Genomic DNA, 20,684 nt, shown 5'->3' on the forward strand with positions numbered 1-20,684 from the left:
TCTTAAATTATTTAAAATGTTATTGATTTTTTTTTACAATTTGATTCGGGTCTAAATTAAACATTGTTTACACTTGTTGAGGAAAACAAAAGCTTTAGTTATATTTCAGGTGTAGAAAGATTTGTGTCTTTAATTTAAAGATTTTCTTTAGAAAATTATTTATTCATCAAGGTCAGATGTAAGGCTCATAACTAAGTTCCCTCTTTTATGTAATTAATTTTAACTATTTTTTTGATCTTCCAAACAATAATAAAAGCAACAAGTTCTTAGAATATTACAGAAACATATTTGATAAAATCCTTATTTAGAATATTTATTTGTCTTTCATTGCATTGTTTTTTTTAATTTTCATCCCTTTTTTAAATATATTTTGGGGGGTTTGATCAATGGTTGGAAGAGGTTAAAGTTATAATCAAAAATATAAAAATAAACTATAACCCCTTGACTGAAAACAATCTGAAGTTATTAAAAAAGTTATTGACTTTTTTTTAGTTGTTTTTAAAAAAACAAAACAGTTTCTATTCAGTTCTAAATTAAACATTGTTTGCACTGATTGAGGAAAACAAAAACTGTAGTTATATTCCAGGTGTTTTTGTTATTATTGTCGTTCTACTGTAGATTCCACCAACATCATCATCAGGACAACGTAGTCACATGTTCCTCAAAGACTTCAGGACGTCTTGAACAGAACGATGCTGATCGTCTATTCCTGTTGTCCTGCAGCCACAGAGACCTTGACTGGTAAAACCTGCAGTGGGTGATGATCCTCATCCCCATTCCCAAAATATGGAAACATCCTCTCAGTGAAAGTGTGTTTGAAGGTGTGTATGTGTGTGTTAGTGTCAGCATCAGAGAACGACAGCTTTCCTCTGTTCCAGTCCAGATTCACTCTGATCCTCTGAGGCTTCTTCTTCACTACGAGATCAGTTCGTCCATCTGATGGTGAATGTGATGAATATTCATCTTCATCAAACTGTATTATCCATGATCCAGGCCGTATGTCTCCTTTCCTCTGGACAGACTCTGCTAACACACCCAGATACCAGCCTTCACTGTCTCCAACCTCGACCTCCCAGCTGTGAGTCCCTGAGTTAAAGCCCTCAGAGCCCAGAACAGAGCAGTAATAATGATCAATCCTCTCTGGATTATCAGGAAGCTGCTGTTCCTCTCCTCGTCTCAAACTGGTCAGATCTTCAGACAGGATGACCCATGTACCAGCAGTGTTTGGGTCCAGAACAACAGGACTGTAGGAGACCATGTCCTTCATCTTGTTCCAGATGTTGAAGGCCAGGTTGCCCAGGTGTTTGGCCTGGTCTATCAGAGCTCCTGAGGGCAGCTGTGGATCCTCCAGCAGGGGGCGCTGCTGGACTCTTTCCACTGCAGCCTTGTAGTTGTGCAGGAATGAGACGTGTTCAGCTCTCAGCTGGTCCTCTGTGGCTCTGACTGTGTCTGAAAGAGCTGCTATCTCTCTGCTCAGAGCCTCCATCTTCTCCTTCATCATCTGACTCTTCTGCTCCTCTTCCTCCCTCAGTGCAGCCATCCTGGCCTCCTCTTCCTCTTCTAGAAACTGGTGAAGCTTCTTAAACTGCTCCTTAATCTGCGTCTCTGTGCGTCGGGCCTGGACCTGAATGTGTTCGGCTGTTTGATCAAACTTCACTTTAACTTCTTTAAAAACCTTTAACTTCTTCTTTAAAGGTTTCAGAGTTTCCTGAAGTTTCTTCTTGTGTTGTTGTGCAGCTTCATCGATGGGTCTGAATGTGTGGTTGGTGTGTTTCTCTGAGTCTCTGCAGATGTGACACACTGGCTGCTGATGGTCCAGACAGAAGAGTTTGAGTTTCTCAGAGTGCAGACTGCAGAGAGGCTCTGAAGCTCTCTGATCTCTCTCCTGTAAGAAACTCTCACACAGGTTCTTTAACGCAAAGTTAAGAGGTGGTTGATCCTTTGAAGATCTTCTCTTACAAACTGGACACTCTCTGGTTTGTTTCCCCGTCCACCAGCTCTGCAGACAGTCTTTACAGAAGCTGTGGATGCATGACAGGATGACAGGATCTTTAAAGATGTCGTGGCAGACAGAACAGCAGAGATCGTCCTCTAATCTGGAAGCCATTTAGTCTCTGAGTGAAGCTGAAAACACAGCAGACAAACAGCTCAGCCACTCCCTGTTCTCTCAAAGTTACTTTACTTTCCTGTAAAACTGTCGTTTAGTTTGTGGATTCAGCAGCTGGGTGAAGTGGAGCTGTTCCAGTAATCCCAGTAATCTCCTGAAGTTGTCCTCTTTCAGTCAAAGTGGAGGTTTTAGTCTGAAGCTGAATTTAATCGTCCGTCTCTCAGAGTGTGTGTGTGTCTCTTCGTCTCAGTGAGGCAGAATAACAGCCTGTTACCTGGTTTATCTCAGGTGAATCAGTTTAGGGGCGGAGCTTTAACAGTTTATCAGATCTCATTCCAAAGTCTCATTGTAAACTGGTTAATAATTGTTATGGAGACACAGAAATAATGTCAGACTACTTCTTTATTTGTCTTGAGTATGTAGTTGAGAAATAAAAATCTGGTGAGTTTAAGTTTTAATGTGTGTGTGTGATTGTGTGTTGGTGGGGGGATGGGTGGGAGGGCTGTTGTAAACAAGTGACAATCACTGTTTTTAACACTGAAAAAATAAAAACATTTTGGTTAAGGTAAGGCACTAAAACCACTAGTTTAAGGTCAGGTAAAAATAACAGGGTTTTGCTTGAAAAATTCATATTCCAGACAAAACTTCCACCAGCAGGACATGAACAGGTCTAAAGTCCTGAGGTAATCTGACCCTCCCATCTGATAGTGGCTCTTGGTGACTTTTAACAACATAATACTTTGTCACCGCACTAAAGAGAAGTTGCTGATTAACAGATCTGTGGTTTCCAGACATCTAATATGATAACATTTTCTGATGGGGACGAGGCTCAGATTAGACCAAAAAAGTATTCAGTTAGACGTTAAAAATAAATGCACCTAAATTCCAGACATGAGGTAGTTATGTACATGTTTCTTTCCTTGATGTTATTACAGATCTAAGTTGTCTGACTGTACACTACTGTAACTGAACTTAATTAAGCTATTATAAAATATTTTTATTTTCCATATATTCAATGGAAAAAAACACAAAGACATTTATTGTTCAAACAAATGTTTTTTTGTGGTCACGAGGACTTCCGTGATGAAGACAACTGACACGAGAGCAGGTACCAAGCGGACGTGCACATGACTATAGAGGGGCAGGGGCTCAAAGTCAGAAAAGTGCAAAAAAAACAAATCTTACAACAACAACCATCTTGGAGCAACACCTCATAAGCACCATCACCACCTTGTGTCTGATGCTTCATCCTAACATGTTGATAACATACCCAGTCTGTCAGAATGCTCTCAAGATGTATACTGGAGGATATGCAATGTGATTCAGATTCAGATGTTTTTTTAGTTCAAGAATAAAAAAACATCTGAATCTGAATCACATTCACTAATGCCTAGCCTCCAGTATACATCTTGAGAGCATTCTGACAGACTGGGTCTGTTATCAACATGTTAGGATGCAGCATCAGACACAAGGATGCAGTGAGACTGGACATATCAGTTAGGAAAGCTGGCTCTGTGATTGGTTGGACACACAACCGTTCATAGTTCTGTGATTTCCCTGACGTTCATGAACGCGACATACGTCAGTCATTGTCGTTCCCATGACAACGGGGTGTTTTGAGGTGGGCGGTAAGTTCATGATAATGACAGAAGTTGGTTAGCTTGTTTTGGTGTTAGCTACGGCCCACAGTAGCCTGATTATTCACTAATAAAGCACCGTGAAACCAGCTGATGGTAGTTAATATAGTGAGGAACGGTACAATATATTTAAATATACCAACAATCACCTGCTATGCTAGTTTCACTTGCCGGTTGGCGTTATGGTCGCGTCGGTCTCCTTCTGAGAAGCTTCATCTTCATCTTCATCTTCATCTTCATCTGGCTGTTTGTTTTCTTCTCCGACCTCTTCTGCTGAAGCTGCAGTGTCACCAGAAGCGTCTGTGGGTTCAGTGGCAGCTTCACAAAACACTGAAAAAGTGTCTCAGAGGTCTAAACATCATGTAAAACACAGACTGGGTTGAGTTAATGAATTAATCAACATGTGAAAACTGTCACAAAATGATGGTGTTACTTATGCTCGCGCATCAAGTGGATATATGGAGAAAAAAAAAAAATCTAGCGAGTATACAGGGCGTATACCGGCAGAATAAACCACTGGGTATAGCAAATCACTCCCCTTTTCCAGTGGGTATACGCCTTATACCTGTGTATCACGTAGACTACACCACTAAACCAAAAACACCTCATTTTAATCCAGAAGAGTAGTAGGAAAATAGTCTCGCCACCAGACCTTCCTCTACAGAAGAAAGTAGGCCAACAACTCAGTGCAAACCTGTTGATCTGCCTATTTTGTGATGTTAAAACCTCAGACCTGTAGTGAGGGAAATATGATCCGCCGTAAACACGGTGCATTTTATTTTTAAGATTTATTTATAAAAAAAAAGAAAATGTGTTTTGTACACAATTTCCTGCGCCATGCTCCGACGTCCGGTAAAAATAGAGCCGTGATACAGCAGAGCTGCAGCCGATGGAAGCTGACACAAAATAGGGCGTTTTTCTGAAATATGACCCATATTTATGCGAATAAGTGGACGGCAACTACTTAGACCAGGGATTCCCAAAGTCTGGTGCGTGGACCCCTGGGGGTGCGCGAGATGAAAAATGTAATGGCGGTCTAATAATTACACAATTACATTTTCCCCCCCACACAATAAAGACATGTAAATAAACATTTCCTTTGTAAAATGTAAAATCAAAAACTGTAATATTAATTAATAAATAAATAACTACAGGCTATTCAAAATGCGCTTCATCTTAAAATGAAGCGTAGAAGAAGTTATCTTCTTCCATTTTTCCAGCCTGTGTTATGATGACGGCTTGTTTTAGCTCCACGCTCATTTAAACTTGCTCCAATTTTTGTTCAACGCGGCTAAAATATTATAACATTTTCCCAACTTATCTGCTTTCTGCCTCTGATTCTGAGCCTGTCATCATCCTCTTTGCTCTTAAAAGTGAAAGCTTGCACATAACTTTGCTGCATTATATTGAAACTGTGTTTCAGATTAATTCAAATACGAGACCGCATTGTTGTGATGGTGATTATTTAATTATATGTGTGTTCTGGTCATTTGAGCATGATTAAACATGCCGCCTTTAATATGGCGATAAAAAAGCTTATTGCATTTTTTTTTTTTGAAGGTGTGGGGGATTGGGGGTGTGTCAACCCGGTTGGGACATAGAAGGGGGTAAAAAAAAAAAGTTTGGGAACCGCTGAGTTAGACCATAACTCACAGGTTCAAGTTGCTCCACTCTCTCCTCAGTTATCCAGGAGGCAACAGCTTCTCTCCCTCTCACTTACTCACCCGCTCTCACTCTGTCTCTCTCTCACTCTGTCTCTCTCTCACTCTGTCTCTCACTCTGTCTGTCTCTCTCTCACTCTCTCAATTCAATTCAATTGGCTTTATTGGCATGACATAACACTGTATATATTGCCAAAGCAAGCGTCAGAAAAAAAAGATAACAGTAAGGAAAGCAATATTTACAATAAATTATTATAATTATATTATTCATTTTAAAAGAAAAGAAAAACTAATAACAATAAAAGAAAGCAATATTTACAATCATTGAATTACAATCAATCTATCATTCATACAATCTAACCGTCCCAGCAAAGAAGAAGAACAAAATAAATAAATAAATAAAAACAAAACAAACAACAGCTGTGTGTCACTCTCTGTCTCTCAGTGTGTGACAGGCAGAAACATAGACTGCTGCTAATCTAATCCACAGCTCTGTGACTCTTCCCCGAGGAGGAGCGGCAGTTTTTTCTCATCTGACCATTTTAAAAAAACTTTTTTGACGGATTCAAAATTTTGGAAATATGTTTCTCTAATTAGTTTATATTTTTGACATTTGGTGAGGAAGTGTAGCTCTGTCTCAGGCTGACTGAGGCTGCAGTGTCTCTCTCACTCTGTCTCTCACTCTGTCTCTCTCACTCTGTCTCTCTCTCACTCTGTGGCGAGTGCGCGATGCAACAGACAGAGAATCGGCCGGCTCAACACAAACAACAACCCCGTATTACAAGAAAAATGGTACGGTAAAATATTGTGGAGTTTTTGTAGCGCCGTTTTTTTACATCCATATTTATTCATGTTATTAAAAAAATAAAAAACACTCAGAGGGCACTTTTTAATACGAGGCAAGAAGGGCAGGGGCTCAAGCACCCCTCGGGCCCTATGTGTGCACGTGCCTGCAGCTCAGGAATGTGACAGGAAAACACATTTTGTCAGCTGCAGGTGATGCTTTCACTGAACTCATGTCACATTTATGCATTCTGCACCTTCAGATCCATTTTTTTTTTTTAACAATATGTATACATACAAGCACACATACACACACATGTATGCATTGCACACGTATGCATATCTAAACAACATGTACATACATATATTCTTATAAACACAACCATATACATACTTACACATACATGTAAACATATACACATAATGATAATAAAGATAATTTAAATTTTATGACCCTATTTTCCAGATGCTATAATGTTCAGATATGGTTCCCACAATTGTACAAATTCCTTCAGCTTTCCTTTGGTAATGTAAATCAATCTTTCTAATCCGATGCTCTCTGATAGTTCTTTTTTCCATTGTTTTATAGAAGGAGCCTCCATGCTCTTCCAGTTCAAGGCAATAGCTCTCCTGGCATGCAAAAGTCCAAAGTCCAACACTTTAGTCTGTTTCTTTGTGTGTTTAAAATCCTTGGGATAAATTCCCAGTATACAAAGTTTTGCACAGAAGGGAATCCTGACTCTAAACACCTCAGACATACAATTGATAACCTCATTCCAGAATCTTTGTATCTTTGAACATTCCCACAGACAGTGAATAAGAGTACCTTTATTATATTGGCATTTAACACATGTATCTGGAATATGACTTGACATTCGATTAAGTTTTTCAGGGGTTATATAAAACCTTGTTAACCATTTAAATTGTATTAACTTGAGCCGCGTATTTATAGTTTGTCTTTGGGCTTTTAGACAGGCCTCGCTCCAGTCTGCTTCATCTATGTCTTCTCGCATGTCCTTTCTCCATGCGTTTAATATATTTATTGCAGAGTCCTTGGAATTTGACATAATCAGATTATAATATTTGGACAATAAGCCCTTCTCTGTCCGTTTTCCAATTTGTTCAATTGATGATAATTCAGGCATAGACATAATTTCTTTGGATCTAGATAACAAAAAATGTCTAACCTGCAAGTATTTGTAAAAATGTTTTGGTGGAATATTATATTTTTCAGATAGGTCACTGAATGTAAGCAATTTTCCATTAATATACAGATCCTTGATTGCTTGGATGCCGTTTATTTTCCATAATTTGAATCCTCCATCTTTTCTGCCAGGTATAAACTGGTCATTATTCCATAGAGGGGTAAACTGGGACAAAGTTACAGATTCTCCTACATGTTCATGTGCTGCATGCCATACAATAATAGTATTTTTCAAGAAGGGGTTTTTTGTCTTTTTTATCAGTTTATGTAAATCTGCGGAATAAAGATAGTTGCATATTGGTAATTCTGGAAAAGATTGTTGTTCGATATTTACCCAAGCTGGAGGCGATTTTACGCAAAAGTAATGCGAAGCTGATGTCAGTTGTGCTGCCATATAGTACCACCTTAAATTTGGAACCTGAAGGCCCCCTCTTTCATAGGGCAATTATAATAATTTAAGACGTAGTCTTGCTTTCCTATTATTCCAAATGAATTGACTTAATACCTTATTTAAGTTATCAAAGAATGAAGGTGGTAATGGCAAGGAGATTGTCTGAAATAGATATACAAATTTAGGCAAAATTGTCATTTTAATAATATTTATTCTCCCTATCATAGATATGGGTAAATTAGACCATCGGTTTAGAGTTTCTGTGACCTCTTCTACCAGGGGGTTATAGTTTGCAGAGACCATGTTGTTAATGTTTGAAGTAATTGTAATACCTAAATATTTAAAACCCTCTCTAGCAATTGTAAATTCAGTGTTTATAGTCAGGTTTTTCCTATCTTCTTCGTTCAGAAACATAAGTACAGATTTTGTGTTATTGATTTTATAACCTGAGAATTCACCAAATTCCTCAATTAATCTCACCAAGTTCGGGATGGTATTATTAAGATCTGTCAGAAAAAATATTATATCATCTGCAAAAAGTGAAATGAGATGATTAAGTCCTCCAATGTTGACACCCGATATTCCCTCACGAGTTCTCACTGCAATGGCCAGAGGTTCCAAAGCTAGCGTGAACAATAATGGGGATAACGGACATCCCCTGTCTGGTCGAGCGTTGTAAATTAAAGGGTTTTGAGACATTATTATTAGTAAGAATTTGTGCTGTAGGGCTTGAACAACAATCTAGCCCATTGAATACATTTTTCTCCCAATCCAAATCTTGGAAGGAGTTTCAAAAGATAATTCCACTCTATCCTGTCAAATGCTTGACGAGCATCAACTGCCAGCATTGCTGTGTCTTTTGTATCATGTTTCTCAAATAATATGTTTAAAACGCATCTAATATTGTGATAACCTTGTCTTTTTTTAATGAAACCTTGTTGGTCGTCAACAATCAAATTTGGCATGTGTTTTTCTAATCTTTTAGAGAGTATCTTACATAATATTTTCGTATCACATCCCATGAGACTAATTCCTCTATATGACGAGCACTCTGTTGGTGGTTTATTGGGTTTTAAAATAAGAGTAATTGTAGCTAATCTTAATGATTCTGGGAGAATACCTAGTTCAAAAGACTCTCTGAACATATTTAGTATTGGCTGCATCAATTTATTTTTGAACAATTTATAAAATTCTACCGGTAGTCCATCTGGTCCGGGCGCTTTGCCACTATTCATGTCACTTATAGCCTCTAGTATGTTATTGGTTGTGAGTGGACTGTCAAGTGTTAATTTATTTTCTTCTGATAGAGCTTGAAATGGTAGTCTGTCTAGAAAAGTATTTTGGATTTCATCATTTGGGTTACACTCTGATTGATATAACGATTTATAAAATGCTCTAAAGCTTTTGTTTATCTCTATTGGGACTGATGTCAAATTGTCCTCAGCTGTTTTTATACTAAGGATTGATCTCTCTGCTTGCTGTTTTTTAATTCTCCATGCCAATAGCTTACCTGCCCTTTCTCCCTGATCATAAAATGTTTGTTTAGTCCACAATAAATCTTTTGCCACTTTATCAGTCGTCAATTTATCATATTTAGCTCTCATGACCGTTAATTGAAGTAGTTTTTCAGAATCATTACTGTTATAGAATTCATTTTCCAAGGCCTTAATTTGTTGTTCTAATATCAGTATTTCTTGGTTATATTTTTTGTTTTTTTTACTTGTGTAACTAATTATCTCTCCTCTTATATAAGCTTTAAAAGCTTCCCATCTTATACTGGCTGAGGTTTCTTCCTTATTGTTTTCAAAATAATCATCTATACATTTTCCCACAAATTGAATAAATACTTTATCCTTAAGCAAATACGTTTGCAATCTCCATCTTTCTGGATGCTGTTCATTTTTACCTAATTGTATTTTCATAGAGACCGGCGCATGGTCATTTATCACAATGCTGTTGTACCAACATTCTTCTACACATGATTGTAGCTCTGTGGATATTAAGAAAAAATCAATGCGGGAATGACTTTTATGAGTACTTGAGAAACATGAATACTGTCTATTAGTAGGATTTGAGATCTAAGATCTTGTATATAGTTGTTGAGTAGCTTTCTCATTTTGATATGAGTCTTATCTTTTTGAGAAGATCTATCTAGAGCTGGGTCCATGGTGCAGTTAAAGTCCCCTCCCATAATATACAGGCCCTCTAAAGAAGAGACTGTTAAAAATATTTTTTCAAAAAAGGATGGTGAGTCTTCATTGGGGCCATATATATTGATAAGGTTAATTTTTTGTGACAGAATAGTTCCTTGTACAATAATGTACCTCCCGCCTGGATCTATGATGAGTTTTGATTTTTTAAATGGTACAGATTTATGAATTAAAGTGACAACCCCCTTAGCATGACTAGTGAAGGGAGCATGAAATAACTGGCCAGGATATCTTTTGGTCAATATGTGAATATCTGATCCAATTAAGTGTGATTCTTGAATGAATATAATCTTACATTTTAAACATTTTAACCTGTTTAGAATTTGTTTCACTTTCATCAGCTTTCTCAATCCCCTGACATTCCAACTTGTAACAATAATATTTAAACTACTTAGTTGTTTCGATCTCTCCCTAGCTGTATCTAAATTATCTAGGATGATTTAGGATCTTGAAATAAAATAATAATAATAATAATAATAATAAATAAAATAACATTATGACAATAGTGGTGCAAATTCCCCATACATTCATACACACACATACACTCAAAGTAACACTGAACATTTCCCCACTGAACAAGTACATTCTCTCCTATGGAATGCACACCCCTCCCCTTTGAATTTAGTGGATTACAAGAACGTTGATCCACAGAGATTGAGGAGCAACTAGTCCACGTGACTCCCACCATAACAATAACCTTCAACCGTGTAATTTAAAAGTAATTTGTTAACCCTTATTAATAGCATAACGTTATCTTTTAGAACTTAAATCTTAACTGCCTACATCAGCTCGAGATATTTCTAAACCCGCTCACTTCAGTAAGTGTGCGCAATGTAACTGTCAATATAATAAAGTAAAGGACGCATGTTATATGCTCTAGATTTCACCTGTTAATGATATGAGTAGCTCCTGAATGAGTTCACTCCGTCCCTACTGCACCTTGAGGACTTTTTGACAGTTCAGTTTTTGTTGATAACTGCCGCTGCTTGCGGGAGTCCCTTGTAGAAATCTTCTGCTTCCTGCAGTGTTGCAAACAGATGGATCTTGCCGCTGTGCAGAATCCTCAGCTTGCACGGGTTGTATTGGAACCCCCGGAAAGCATTGATGTCGATAAAGCTCTTTATCACAGGTTGAAATCCTTTCCGGACACGTACCGTTTCGGCTGAGAGGTCCTGAGCGAACGTGATCTTTAGCCCGTCATGCTTAATGTCCTTCTTTCTGCTCTCCCGGTAGACAAACTCCTTCTCTTGAAACAATAAGAACCGCACCAACACAGCTCTGTTGTGGTTTGGTCTCCCGGGAGCCAGCGTACGATGAACTCGCTGTAACGTGAATGTCTTTTGAGGTGACAGCCCGAGCCACATTGGTAACATTTCCTTTATAAAATCAATGAGTGGCCGTGTTCCCTCTGCTCCCTCTCGTAACCCAAAGATACGCAAATTCTTCCTTCTCCCCGGTTCTCTAGGTCATCGGCTTTTGCCTCCAGAAGAGCGATTCGATTGACAGCCAATCTCAGGGCTATTTCAGTTTCGCCTTGCGCCGTTTCTGTCTCATCAATGCGGGTCTCCGCCTGGTCAATGCGAGCTGTATTGTTCGCAACATCTTGTTTTATCTCATTAACTGCATCCTTCAGTGTCGCCAGATTATTTGTCATACCCACCAGCTTCTGTTCAACAACATCGAATCGTGTCCCAAAGTCTGACCGCAGTGACTTAAGTTCGCCCAACACGTCTTCCATGCTAGCCATATTAGCTCTCGCCGTGTTAGCATCTATGCTGCTCTGAGGGCTCAACTGCGTTGGATAAGTGCCTGTCTTTCGTCCACGAGTGAAAAGTTCACACTGTTTTCCTCCCGCTGGTTTTGGCATGACCTCGTCGCTTCTTCTTTATGAGATGATAGCAGTGTTAAGGGTTTTTTAAAGAAATAATTAAAACACGGTATCAGAGCTATGGCGCTATGCGGCCATCTTGGTCACCTCGTTCCGGAAGTCTCCTTCAGATTCATTTTTATTCTCTGGCTCTGACCCGTTTGTCTGTTATTATCTGATTCCCTCGGTTTAAACTTGTTTCTATTTTAATCTTTTGGGCAACACTTTACTCAGATAGTTCACAGAGTATTTGTAACATTTCAACAGTGTTTTTACTTTTGCTTTTTCTGCAGTTGTTCAACACATTATCAAAAGAGTATATGGGACAGTTCATGCACATACCGACTTAAAGTACTCACTCAGTCTGTGATATACAAGTTATTTTTTCCACAGCATATTTGCACATACTGTCTTTATGCTTGTGCAACCCTGAGTCCAAAACAATTATAATGATATTTAACTAAAAGCATAAATATAACAGAATGTGATCATTTGCAATAAAAAGGTTCATTTCTAAATTTTTTACACAATTTGCACAATTTCTACCCTCCTAATATGTTGGTGTCAAGATTCACTGACGCTGAATAATAAACCGGACATATTTGTTAAAAAACTGTTCACGTTATATTCAGTTTTGAACAGATATGGAAATATATATTCTCAGACTTATTGGTAACTCGATTGAACTGAATATGAAAGATTTTATTGTTTATTTTGAAAATAATGTTAAATCATTGAAACTTATCATCTTTTCATGATCCTACATGATAAATGTCTTGCACAAAAATCTAAATTTTATAAATCACACCACTGTTTAAAAGGTTTTCTACTTGATTTTATTATATAAATGCGTATTCTGGAACATGTCAATAAGAAGCTTGTCTACATACATTATTATACTGTTGAGCACATAATGTTATTTTTTTGATTATTTGATAATTTGATGTTATTATGGTTTTAAGTTGTCTGAAGTGACTTAATGAAGTTATTTTTGAGAAATATTTATTGAAAACTGCACAAACACATTACATTTAATGTCAAAACTGATACATTTTAGTACTTGTTAATATAGATCTTTAACAAAAAATACATAACACATTTTTTTACACACCATCCCAACTTTATAGATTTGTCTTGAATGCAAAAAAAAAACTGCTGTAAAAGTGAATACATTTGAAACTTCTACTTAAAAAGACTAATTCCCATAAAGACCTCATGATTAAAAACGTTTTTTTTAGATTATTTTACAATTTGATTTGGCTCTAAATTAAACATTGTTTGCACTGACTTAGGAAAACAAAAACTGTAGGTATATTCTAGGTGTTGTTATTGTTGTCGTTCTACTGTAGATTCCACCAACATCATCATGAGGACAACATAGTCACATGTTCCTCAAAGACTTCAGGACGTTTTGAACAGAACGATGCTGATCGTCTATTTCTGTTGTCCTGCAGCCACAGAGACCTTCACTGGTAAAACCTGCAGTGGGGGATTCATATCCCCATTGAAAAAATATGGAAACATCCTCTCAGTGAAAGTGTGTGTGAAGGTGTGTATGTGTGTGTTAGTGTCAGCATCAGAGAACGACAGCTTTCCTCTGTTCCAGTCCAGATTCACTCTGATCCTCTGAGGCTTCTTCTGCACTACGAGAACAGTGTTTCTACCTGATGGTGACCGTGATGAGTATTTATCTTCACAGAACTGTATTCTCCAAAATCCAGCATTAATGCCTCCTTTCCTCTGGACAGAATCTGCTAACACACCCAGTGACCAGCTTATATTGTCTCCAACCTCGACCTCCCAGCTGTGAGTCCCTGAGTTAAAGCCATCAGAGCCCACAACAGAGCAGGAATAAACAATCCTCTCTGGATTATCAGGAAGCTGCTGTTTCTCTCCTAGTCTCAGACTGGTCAGATCTTCAGACAGGATGAGTTTTCGACCAGCAGTGTTTGGGTTCAGGATGACAGGACTGTAGGAGACCATGTCCTTCATCTTGTTCCAGATGTTGAAGGCCAGGTTGCCCAGGTGTTTGGCCTGGTCTGTCAGAGATCCTGAGGGCAGCTGTGGATCCTCCAGCAGGAGGCGCTGCTGGACTCTTTCAACTGCAGCCTTGTAGTTGTGCAGGAATGAGACGTGTTCAGCTCTCAGCTCGTCCTCTGTGGCTCTGACTGTGTCTGAAAGAGCTGCTATCTCTCTGCTCAGAGCCTCCATCTTCTCCTTCATCATCTGACTCTTCTGATCCTCTTCCTCCCTCAGTGCAGCCATCCTGGCCTCCTCTTCCTCTTCTAGAAACTGGTGAAGCTTCTTAAACTGCTCCTTAATCTGCGTCTCTGTGCGTCGGGCCTGGACCTGAATGTGTTCTGCTGTTTGATCAAACTTCACTTTAACTTCTTTAAAAACCTTTAACTTCTTCTTTAAAGGCTCCAGAGTTTCCTGAAGTTCCTTCTTGTGTTGTTGTGCAACTTCATCGATGGGTCTGATTGTGTGGTTGGTGTGTTTTTCTGAGTCTCTGCAGACGACACACACTGGCTGCTGATGGTCCAGACAGAAGAGTTTGAGTTTCTCAGAGTGCAGACTGCAGAGAGCCTCTGAAGCTCTCTGATCTCTCTCCTGTAAGAAACTCTCACACAGGTTCTTTAACGCAAAGTGAAGAGGTGGATGATCCTTTGAATCTTTTCTCTTACAAACTGGACACTCTCTGGTTTGTTTCTCCGTCCACCAGTTCTGCAGACAGTCTTTACAGAAGCTGTGGCTGCATGACAGGATGACAGGATCTTTAAAGATGTCGTGGCAGACAGAACAGCAGAGATCGTCCTCTAATCTGGAAGCCATTTAGTCTCTGAGTGAAGCTGAAAACACAGCAGACAAACAGCTCAGCCACTCCCTGTTCTCTCAAAGTTACTTTACTTTCCTGTAAAACTGTCGTTCAGTTTGTGGATTCAGCAGCTGGGTGAAGTGGAGCTGTTCCAGTATTCCCAGTAATCTCCTGAAGTTGTCCTCTTTCAGTCAAAGTGGAGGTTTTCGTCTGAAGCTGAATCTTATCGTCCGTCTCTCAGAGTGTGTGTGTGTCTCTTCGTCTCAGTGAGGCAGAATAACAGCCTGTTACCTGGTTCGTCTCAGGTGAATCAGTTTAGGGGCGGAGCTTTAACAGTTTATCAGCTCTCATTCCAAAGTCTCATTGTAAACTGGTTAATAATTGTTATAGAGACACAGAAATAATGTCAGACTACTTCTTTATTTGCCTTGAGTATGTAGTTGAGAAATAAAAAGCTGGTGAATTTAAGTTTTTCTTCTTTTCTTCAGTAATGTGTGTGTGTGTGTTTGTGTGTTGGTGGGTGGATGGGTGGGAGGGCTGTTGTAAACAAGTGACAATCACTGTTTTTAACACAGAAAAAATAAAACCATTTTGGTTAAGGTAAGGCACTAAAACCACTAGTTTAAGGTCAGGTAAAAATAACAGGGTTTTGCTTGAAAAATTCATATTCCAGACAAAACTTCCACCAACAGGACATGAACAGGTCTAAAGTCCTGAGGTAATCTGACCCTCCCACCTGATAGAGGCTCTTGGTGGCTTTTAACAACAAAATACTTTGTCACCGCACTAAAGAGAAGTTGCTGATTAACAGATCTGTGGTTTCCAGACATCTAATATGCCAATATTTTCTGATGGGGACGAGGCTCAGATTAGGCCAAAAAAGTATTCAGTTAGACGTTAAAAATAAATGCACCTAAATTCCAGACATGAGGTAGTTATGTACATGTTTCTTTCCTTGATGTTATTACAGATATAACTTGTCTGACTGTACAATACTGTAACTGAACTTAATTAAGCTATTATAAAATATTTTTATTTTCCATATATTCAATGGAAAAAACACAAAGACACAAAGACATTTATTGTTCAAACAAATGTTTTTTGTGGTCGCGAGGACTTCCGTGATGAAGACAACTGACACGAGAGCAGGTACCGAGCGGACGTGCACATGATTATAGAGGGGCAGGGGCTCAACGTCAGAAAAGTGCAAAAAAAACGAATCTTACAACAACAACTATCTTGGAGCAACACCTCATAAGCACCATCACCACCTTGTGTCTGATGCTGCATCCTAACATGTTGATAACAGACCCAGTCTGTCAGAAAGCTCTCAAGATGTATACTGGAGGCTATGCAATGTGATTCAGATTCAGATGTTTTTTTAGTTCAAGAATAAAAAACATCTGAATCTGAATCACATTGCATATCCTCCAGTATACATCTTTAGAGCATTCTGACAGACTGGGTCTGTTATCAACATGTTAGGATGCAGCATCAGACACAAGGATGCAGTGAGACTGGACATATCAGTTAGGAAAGCTGTTCTGTGATTGGTTGGACACACAACCGTTCATAGTTCTGTGATTTCCCTGACGTTCATGAACGCGACATACACGTAGCGGCTGAGAAGCCTGTCAGTCATTGTCGTTCCCATGACAACGGGGCGTTTTGAGGTGGGCGGGAACTGGGGGCCGAGCTAACGGTTGGTAAGTTCATGATAATGACAGAAGTTGGTTAGCTTGTTTTGGTGTTAGCTACGGCCCACAGTAGCCTGATTGTTCACTAATAAAGCACCGTGAAACCAGCTGATGGTAGTGAATGTACTGAGGAACGGTACAATATATTTAAATATACCAACAATCACCTGCTATGCTAATTTCACCTGCCGGTTGGCGTTATGGTCGCGTCGGTCTCCTTCTGAGAAGCTTCATCTTCATCTTCATCTTCATCTGGCTGTTTGTTTTTTTCTCCGACCTCTTCTGCTGAAGCTGCAGTGTCACCAGAAGCGTCTGTGGGTTCAGTGGCAGCTTCACAAAACACTGAAAAAGTGTCTGGCGTTGTTTTTATGTCATCTCGTTGTATTTCACGCGCTGATTTTCTCCTTTGTGCCGAGAAAGCCCGCGAAATGAATTTGTAGCATCAACGGAAGCCTCAGAGGTCTAAACATCATGTAAAACACAGACTGGGTTGATTTAATGAATTAATCAACATGTGAAAACTGTCACAAAATGATGGTGTTACTTATGCTCGCACATCAAGTGGATATATGAAAAAAATAAAATAAAATCTAGCGAGAATACAGGGCGTATACAGAATAAGCCGCTGGGTATAGCAAATCACTCCCCTTTTCCAGTGGGTATACGCCTTATACTTGCGTATCACGTAGACTACACCACTAAACCAAAAACACCTAATTTTAATCCAGAAGAGTAGTAGGAAAATAGTCTCGCCACCAGACCTTCCTCTACAGAAGAAAGTAGGACAACAACTCGGTGCAAACCTGTTGATCTGCCTATTTTGTGATGTTAAAACCTCAGACTTGTAGTGAGGGAAATATGATCCGCCGTAAACACGGTGCATTTTATTTTATATTTATATAAAATAATATATATTTTAAAATTTATTTAAAAAAGAAAATGTGTTTTGTACACAATTTCCTGCGCCATGCTCCGACGTCCGGTAAAAATAGAGCCGTGATACAGCAGAGCTGCAGCCGATGGAAGCTGACACATTGACTAAAATAGGGCGTTTTTCTGAAATATGACCCATATTTAAGCGAATAAGTGGACGGCGACTAGTTAGACCAGGGATTCCCAAAGTCTGGTGCGTGGACCCCTGGGGGTGCACGGTTTGCCGCTAGGGGGTGCGTGAGATGAAAAATGTAATGGCGGTCTAATAATTACACAATTACATTTTTCCCCCCACACAATAAAGATGTGTAAATAAACATTTCCTTTGTAAAAATGTAAAATCAAAAACTGTAATATTAATTAATAAATAAATGCAGGCTATTCAAAATGCACTTCATCTTAAAATGAAGCATAGAAGAAGTTATCTTCTTCCATTTTTCCAACCTGTGTTATGATGACGGCTTGTTTTAGCTCCACGCTCATTTAAACTTGCTCCAATTTTTGTTCAACGCGGCTAAAAATATTATAACATTTTCCCAACTTATCTGCCGTCTGCTCTTAAAAGTGAAAGCTTGCACATAACTGTGTTGCATTATAGTGAAACTGTGTTTCAGATTAATTTAAATGCGAGAGCTCATTGTTGTGATGGTGATTATTTAATTATGTGTGTTCTGGTTATTTGAGCATAATTAAACATAAACAAACCTTTAATATGGCGATAAAAAAGCTTATTGCATTTTGTTTTTTTGAAGGTGTGGGGGATTGGGGGGGTGTCAACCCGGTTGGGACATAGAAGGGGGTAAAAAAAAAAAAGTTTGGGAACCACTGAGTTAGACCATAACTCACAGGTTCAAGTTGCTCCACTGTCTCCTCAGTTATCCAGGAGGCAGCAGCTTCTCTCCCTCTCACTTACTCACCCGCTCTCACTCTGTCTCTCTCTCTCACTCTGTCTCTCTCTCACTCTGTCTCTCTCTCACTCTGTCTCTCTCTCACTCTGTCTCTCACTCTGTCTCTCTCTCACTCTGTCTCTCTCTCACTCTCTCTCTCTCTCTCTCTCATTCTGTCTCTCTCTCACTCTGTCTCTCTCTCTCTCTCACTCTGTCTCTCTCTCACTCTGTCTCTCTCTCTGTCTCTCTCTCTCTCTCACTCTGTCTCTCTCTCACTCTGTCTCTCTCTCTCTCACTCTGTCTCTCTCTCTCTCTGTGGCGAGTGCGCGATGCAACAGACAGAGAATCGGCCGGCTCAACACACACAACAACCCCGTATTACAAGAAAAATGGCACAGTAAAACAATGTGGAGTTTTTGTAGCGCCATTTTTTTACATCCATATTTATTCATGTTATTTAAAAAACAAAAAACAACACTCAGAGGGCACTTTTTAATACGAGGCAAAAAGGGCAGGGGCTCAAGCACCCCTCGGGCCCTATGTGTGCACGTGCCTGCAGCTCAGGAATGTGACAGGAAAACACATTTTGTCAGCTGCAGGTGATGCTTTCACTGAACTCATGTCACATTTATGCGTTCTGCACCTTCAGATCCATTTTTATTCTCTGGCTCTGACCCGTTTGTCTGTTATTATCTGATTCCCTCGGTTTAAACTTGTTTCTATTTTAATCTTTTGGGCAACACTTTACTCAGATAGTTCACAGAGTATTTGTAACATTTCAACAGTGTTTTAGTTTTGCTTTTTCTGCAGTTGTTCAACACATTATCAAAAGAGTATATGGGACAGTTCATGCACATACCGACTTAAAGTACTCACTCAATCTGTGATATACAAGTTATTTTTTCCACAGCATATTTGCGCATACTGCCTTTATGCTTGTGCAACCCTGAGTCCAAAACAATTATAATGATATCTAACTAAAAGCATGAATAAAACAGAATGTGATCATTTGCATTAAAAAGGTTCATTTTAAAATTTTGCACAATTTTGCACTATTTCTACCCTCCTAAAATGTTGGTGTCAAGATTCACTGACGCTGAATAATAAACCAGATATATTTGTTCACGTTATATTCAGTTTTGAACAGATATGGAAATATATTTTTTTTAGACTTATTGGTAACTCGATTGAACTGAATATGAAAGATTTTATTGTTTATTTTGAAAATATCGTTAAATCATTGAAACTTATCGTTTCATGATCCTGCATGATAAATGTCTTGCACAAAAATCAAAATTTTGTAAATCACACCACAGTTTATAAGTTTTTCTGCTTGATTTTATTATATAAATGCAGATTCTGGAACATGTCAATAAGAAGCTTGTCTACATACATTATTATACTGTTGAGCACATAATGTTATTTTTTTCTTTCTGTTTCTTAATTTGATGTTATTATGGATTTAAGTTGTCTGAAGTTATTCAAAACAAAACTTGATCCTTTTTGAGAAATATTTATTGAAAACTCCACAAACACAATACATTTAATGCCCAAACTGATACATTTTAGTACTTGTTAATATAGATCTTTAACAAAAAATACATAATAACACATTTTTTACACACCATCCCAACTTTATAGATTTGTCTTTAATGCAAAAAAATAATAAATGAATAAATTTGAAACTTATACTTAAAAAGACTAATTCCCATAAATACCTCATTATTAAAAAGACAAAATTAAATTTACTAAAACAAATTTCCCCCTCAGGAGTCAGAGCATGTTTTTTTCTTTCTTCAAACAGGATGAAATGAAATCCTGCAGGTTTTTCTGTTTGTATCTCAGCTGCAACATGCAGAGAACTTAAAGAGGGAGAGCGCCCTCACCTGGTGGCTCTTCATCAGTATCATTAATTTAGATCTTTGCATTTTCTTTCTTTTGCACACAAAATGTCCAGTCCTCAGCGGTTTACAGGATCCTCAGAACACTTTACACTCAAACATTATACATTTCATTACATAATTACAGCAAAAACATTTTCTCCCAGGCTGTGTGAATAAATTCTGCTACAAACCTCAATATTTTGATCTTCCAAACAATAATAAAAGCAACAGGTTCTTAGAATATAACAAAAATATATTTGATAAAACCTTCACCAACTTATTTAGAATATTTTCTATCTTTCATTGCATTTAAAAAAAAAATGTCATCCCTTATTTTTTATATATTTTTAGGGGTTGGATCTATGGTTGGAAGAGGTTAAAGTTATAATCAATAATATAAAAATAAACTACAACCCCTTGACTGAAAACAATCTTAAATGATTTAAAATGTTATTGATTTTTTTTTACAATTTGATTCGGGTCTAAATTAAACATTGTTTGCACTGATTGAGGAAAACAAAAACTGTAGTTATATTCCAGGTGTTTTTGTTATTATTGTCGTTCTACTGTAGATTGCACCAACATCATCATCAGGACAACGTAGTCACA

General features: G+C 38.3%; 2 protein-coding genes across 2 annotated transcripts; both read right to left on the bottom strand.

The window, feature by feature from the left end:
• Nucleotides 1–482: 482 nt before the first annotated feature.
• Nucleotides 483–2,107, bottom strand: LOC131991356 (E3 ubiquitin-protein ligase TRIM35-like). Its single transcript, XM_059356741.1, has one exon. It carries the CDS (start codon nucleotides 2,105–2,107, stop codon nucleotides 704–706), a length of 1,404 nt encoding a protein of 467 aa, XP_059212724.1. The 3' UTR covers nucleotides 483–703.
• Nucleotides 2,108–13,294: 11,187 nt separating this feature from the next.
• Nucleotides 13,295–14,692, bottom strand: LOC131990675 (E3 ubiquitin-protein ligase TRIM39-like). Its single transcript, XM_059355770.1, has one exon. The coding sequence runs from the start codon at nucleotides 14,690–14,692 to the stop codon at nucleotides 13,295–13,297; it is 1,398 nt and encodes a 465-aa protein (XP_059211753.1).
• Nucleotides 14,693–20,684: the final 5,992 nt, after the last annotated feature.

Source organism: Centropristis striata, chromosome 18 (genome assembly GCF_030273125.1).
Source record: "Centropristis striata isolate RG_2023a ecotype Rhode Island chromosome 18, C.striata_1.0, whole genome shotgun sequence".
NCBI classification, from domain to species: domain Eukaryota; kingdom Metazoa; phylum Chordata; class Actinopteri; order Perciformes; family Serranidae; genus Centropristis; species Centropristis striata.

Excerpts from the sequence above, each read along its gene's own strand:
- LOC131991356 (XM_059356741.1), bottom strand. The coding sequence starts at position 2,107 with ATGGCTTCCAGATTAGAGGACGATCTCTGCTGTTCTGTCTGCCACGAC.
- LOC131990675 (XM_059355770.1), bottom strand. The coding sequence starts at position 14,692 with ATGGCTTCCAGATTAGAGGACGATCTCTGCTGTTCTGTCTGCCACGAC.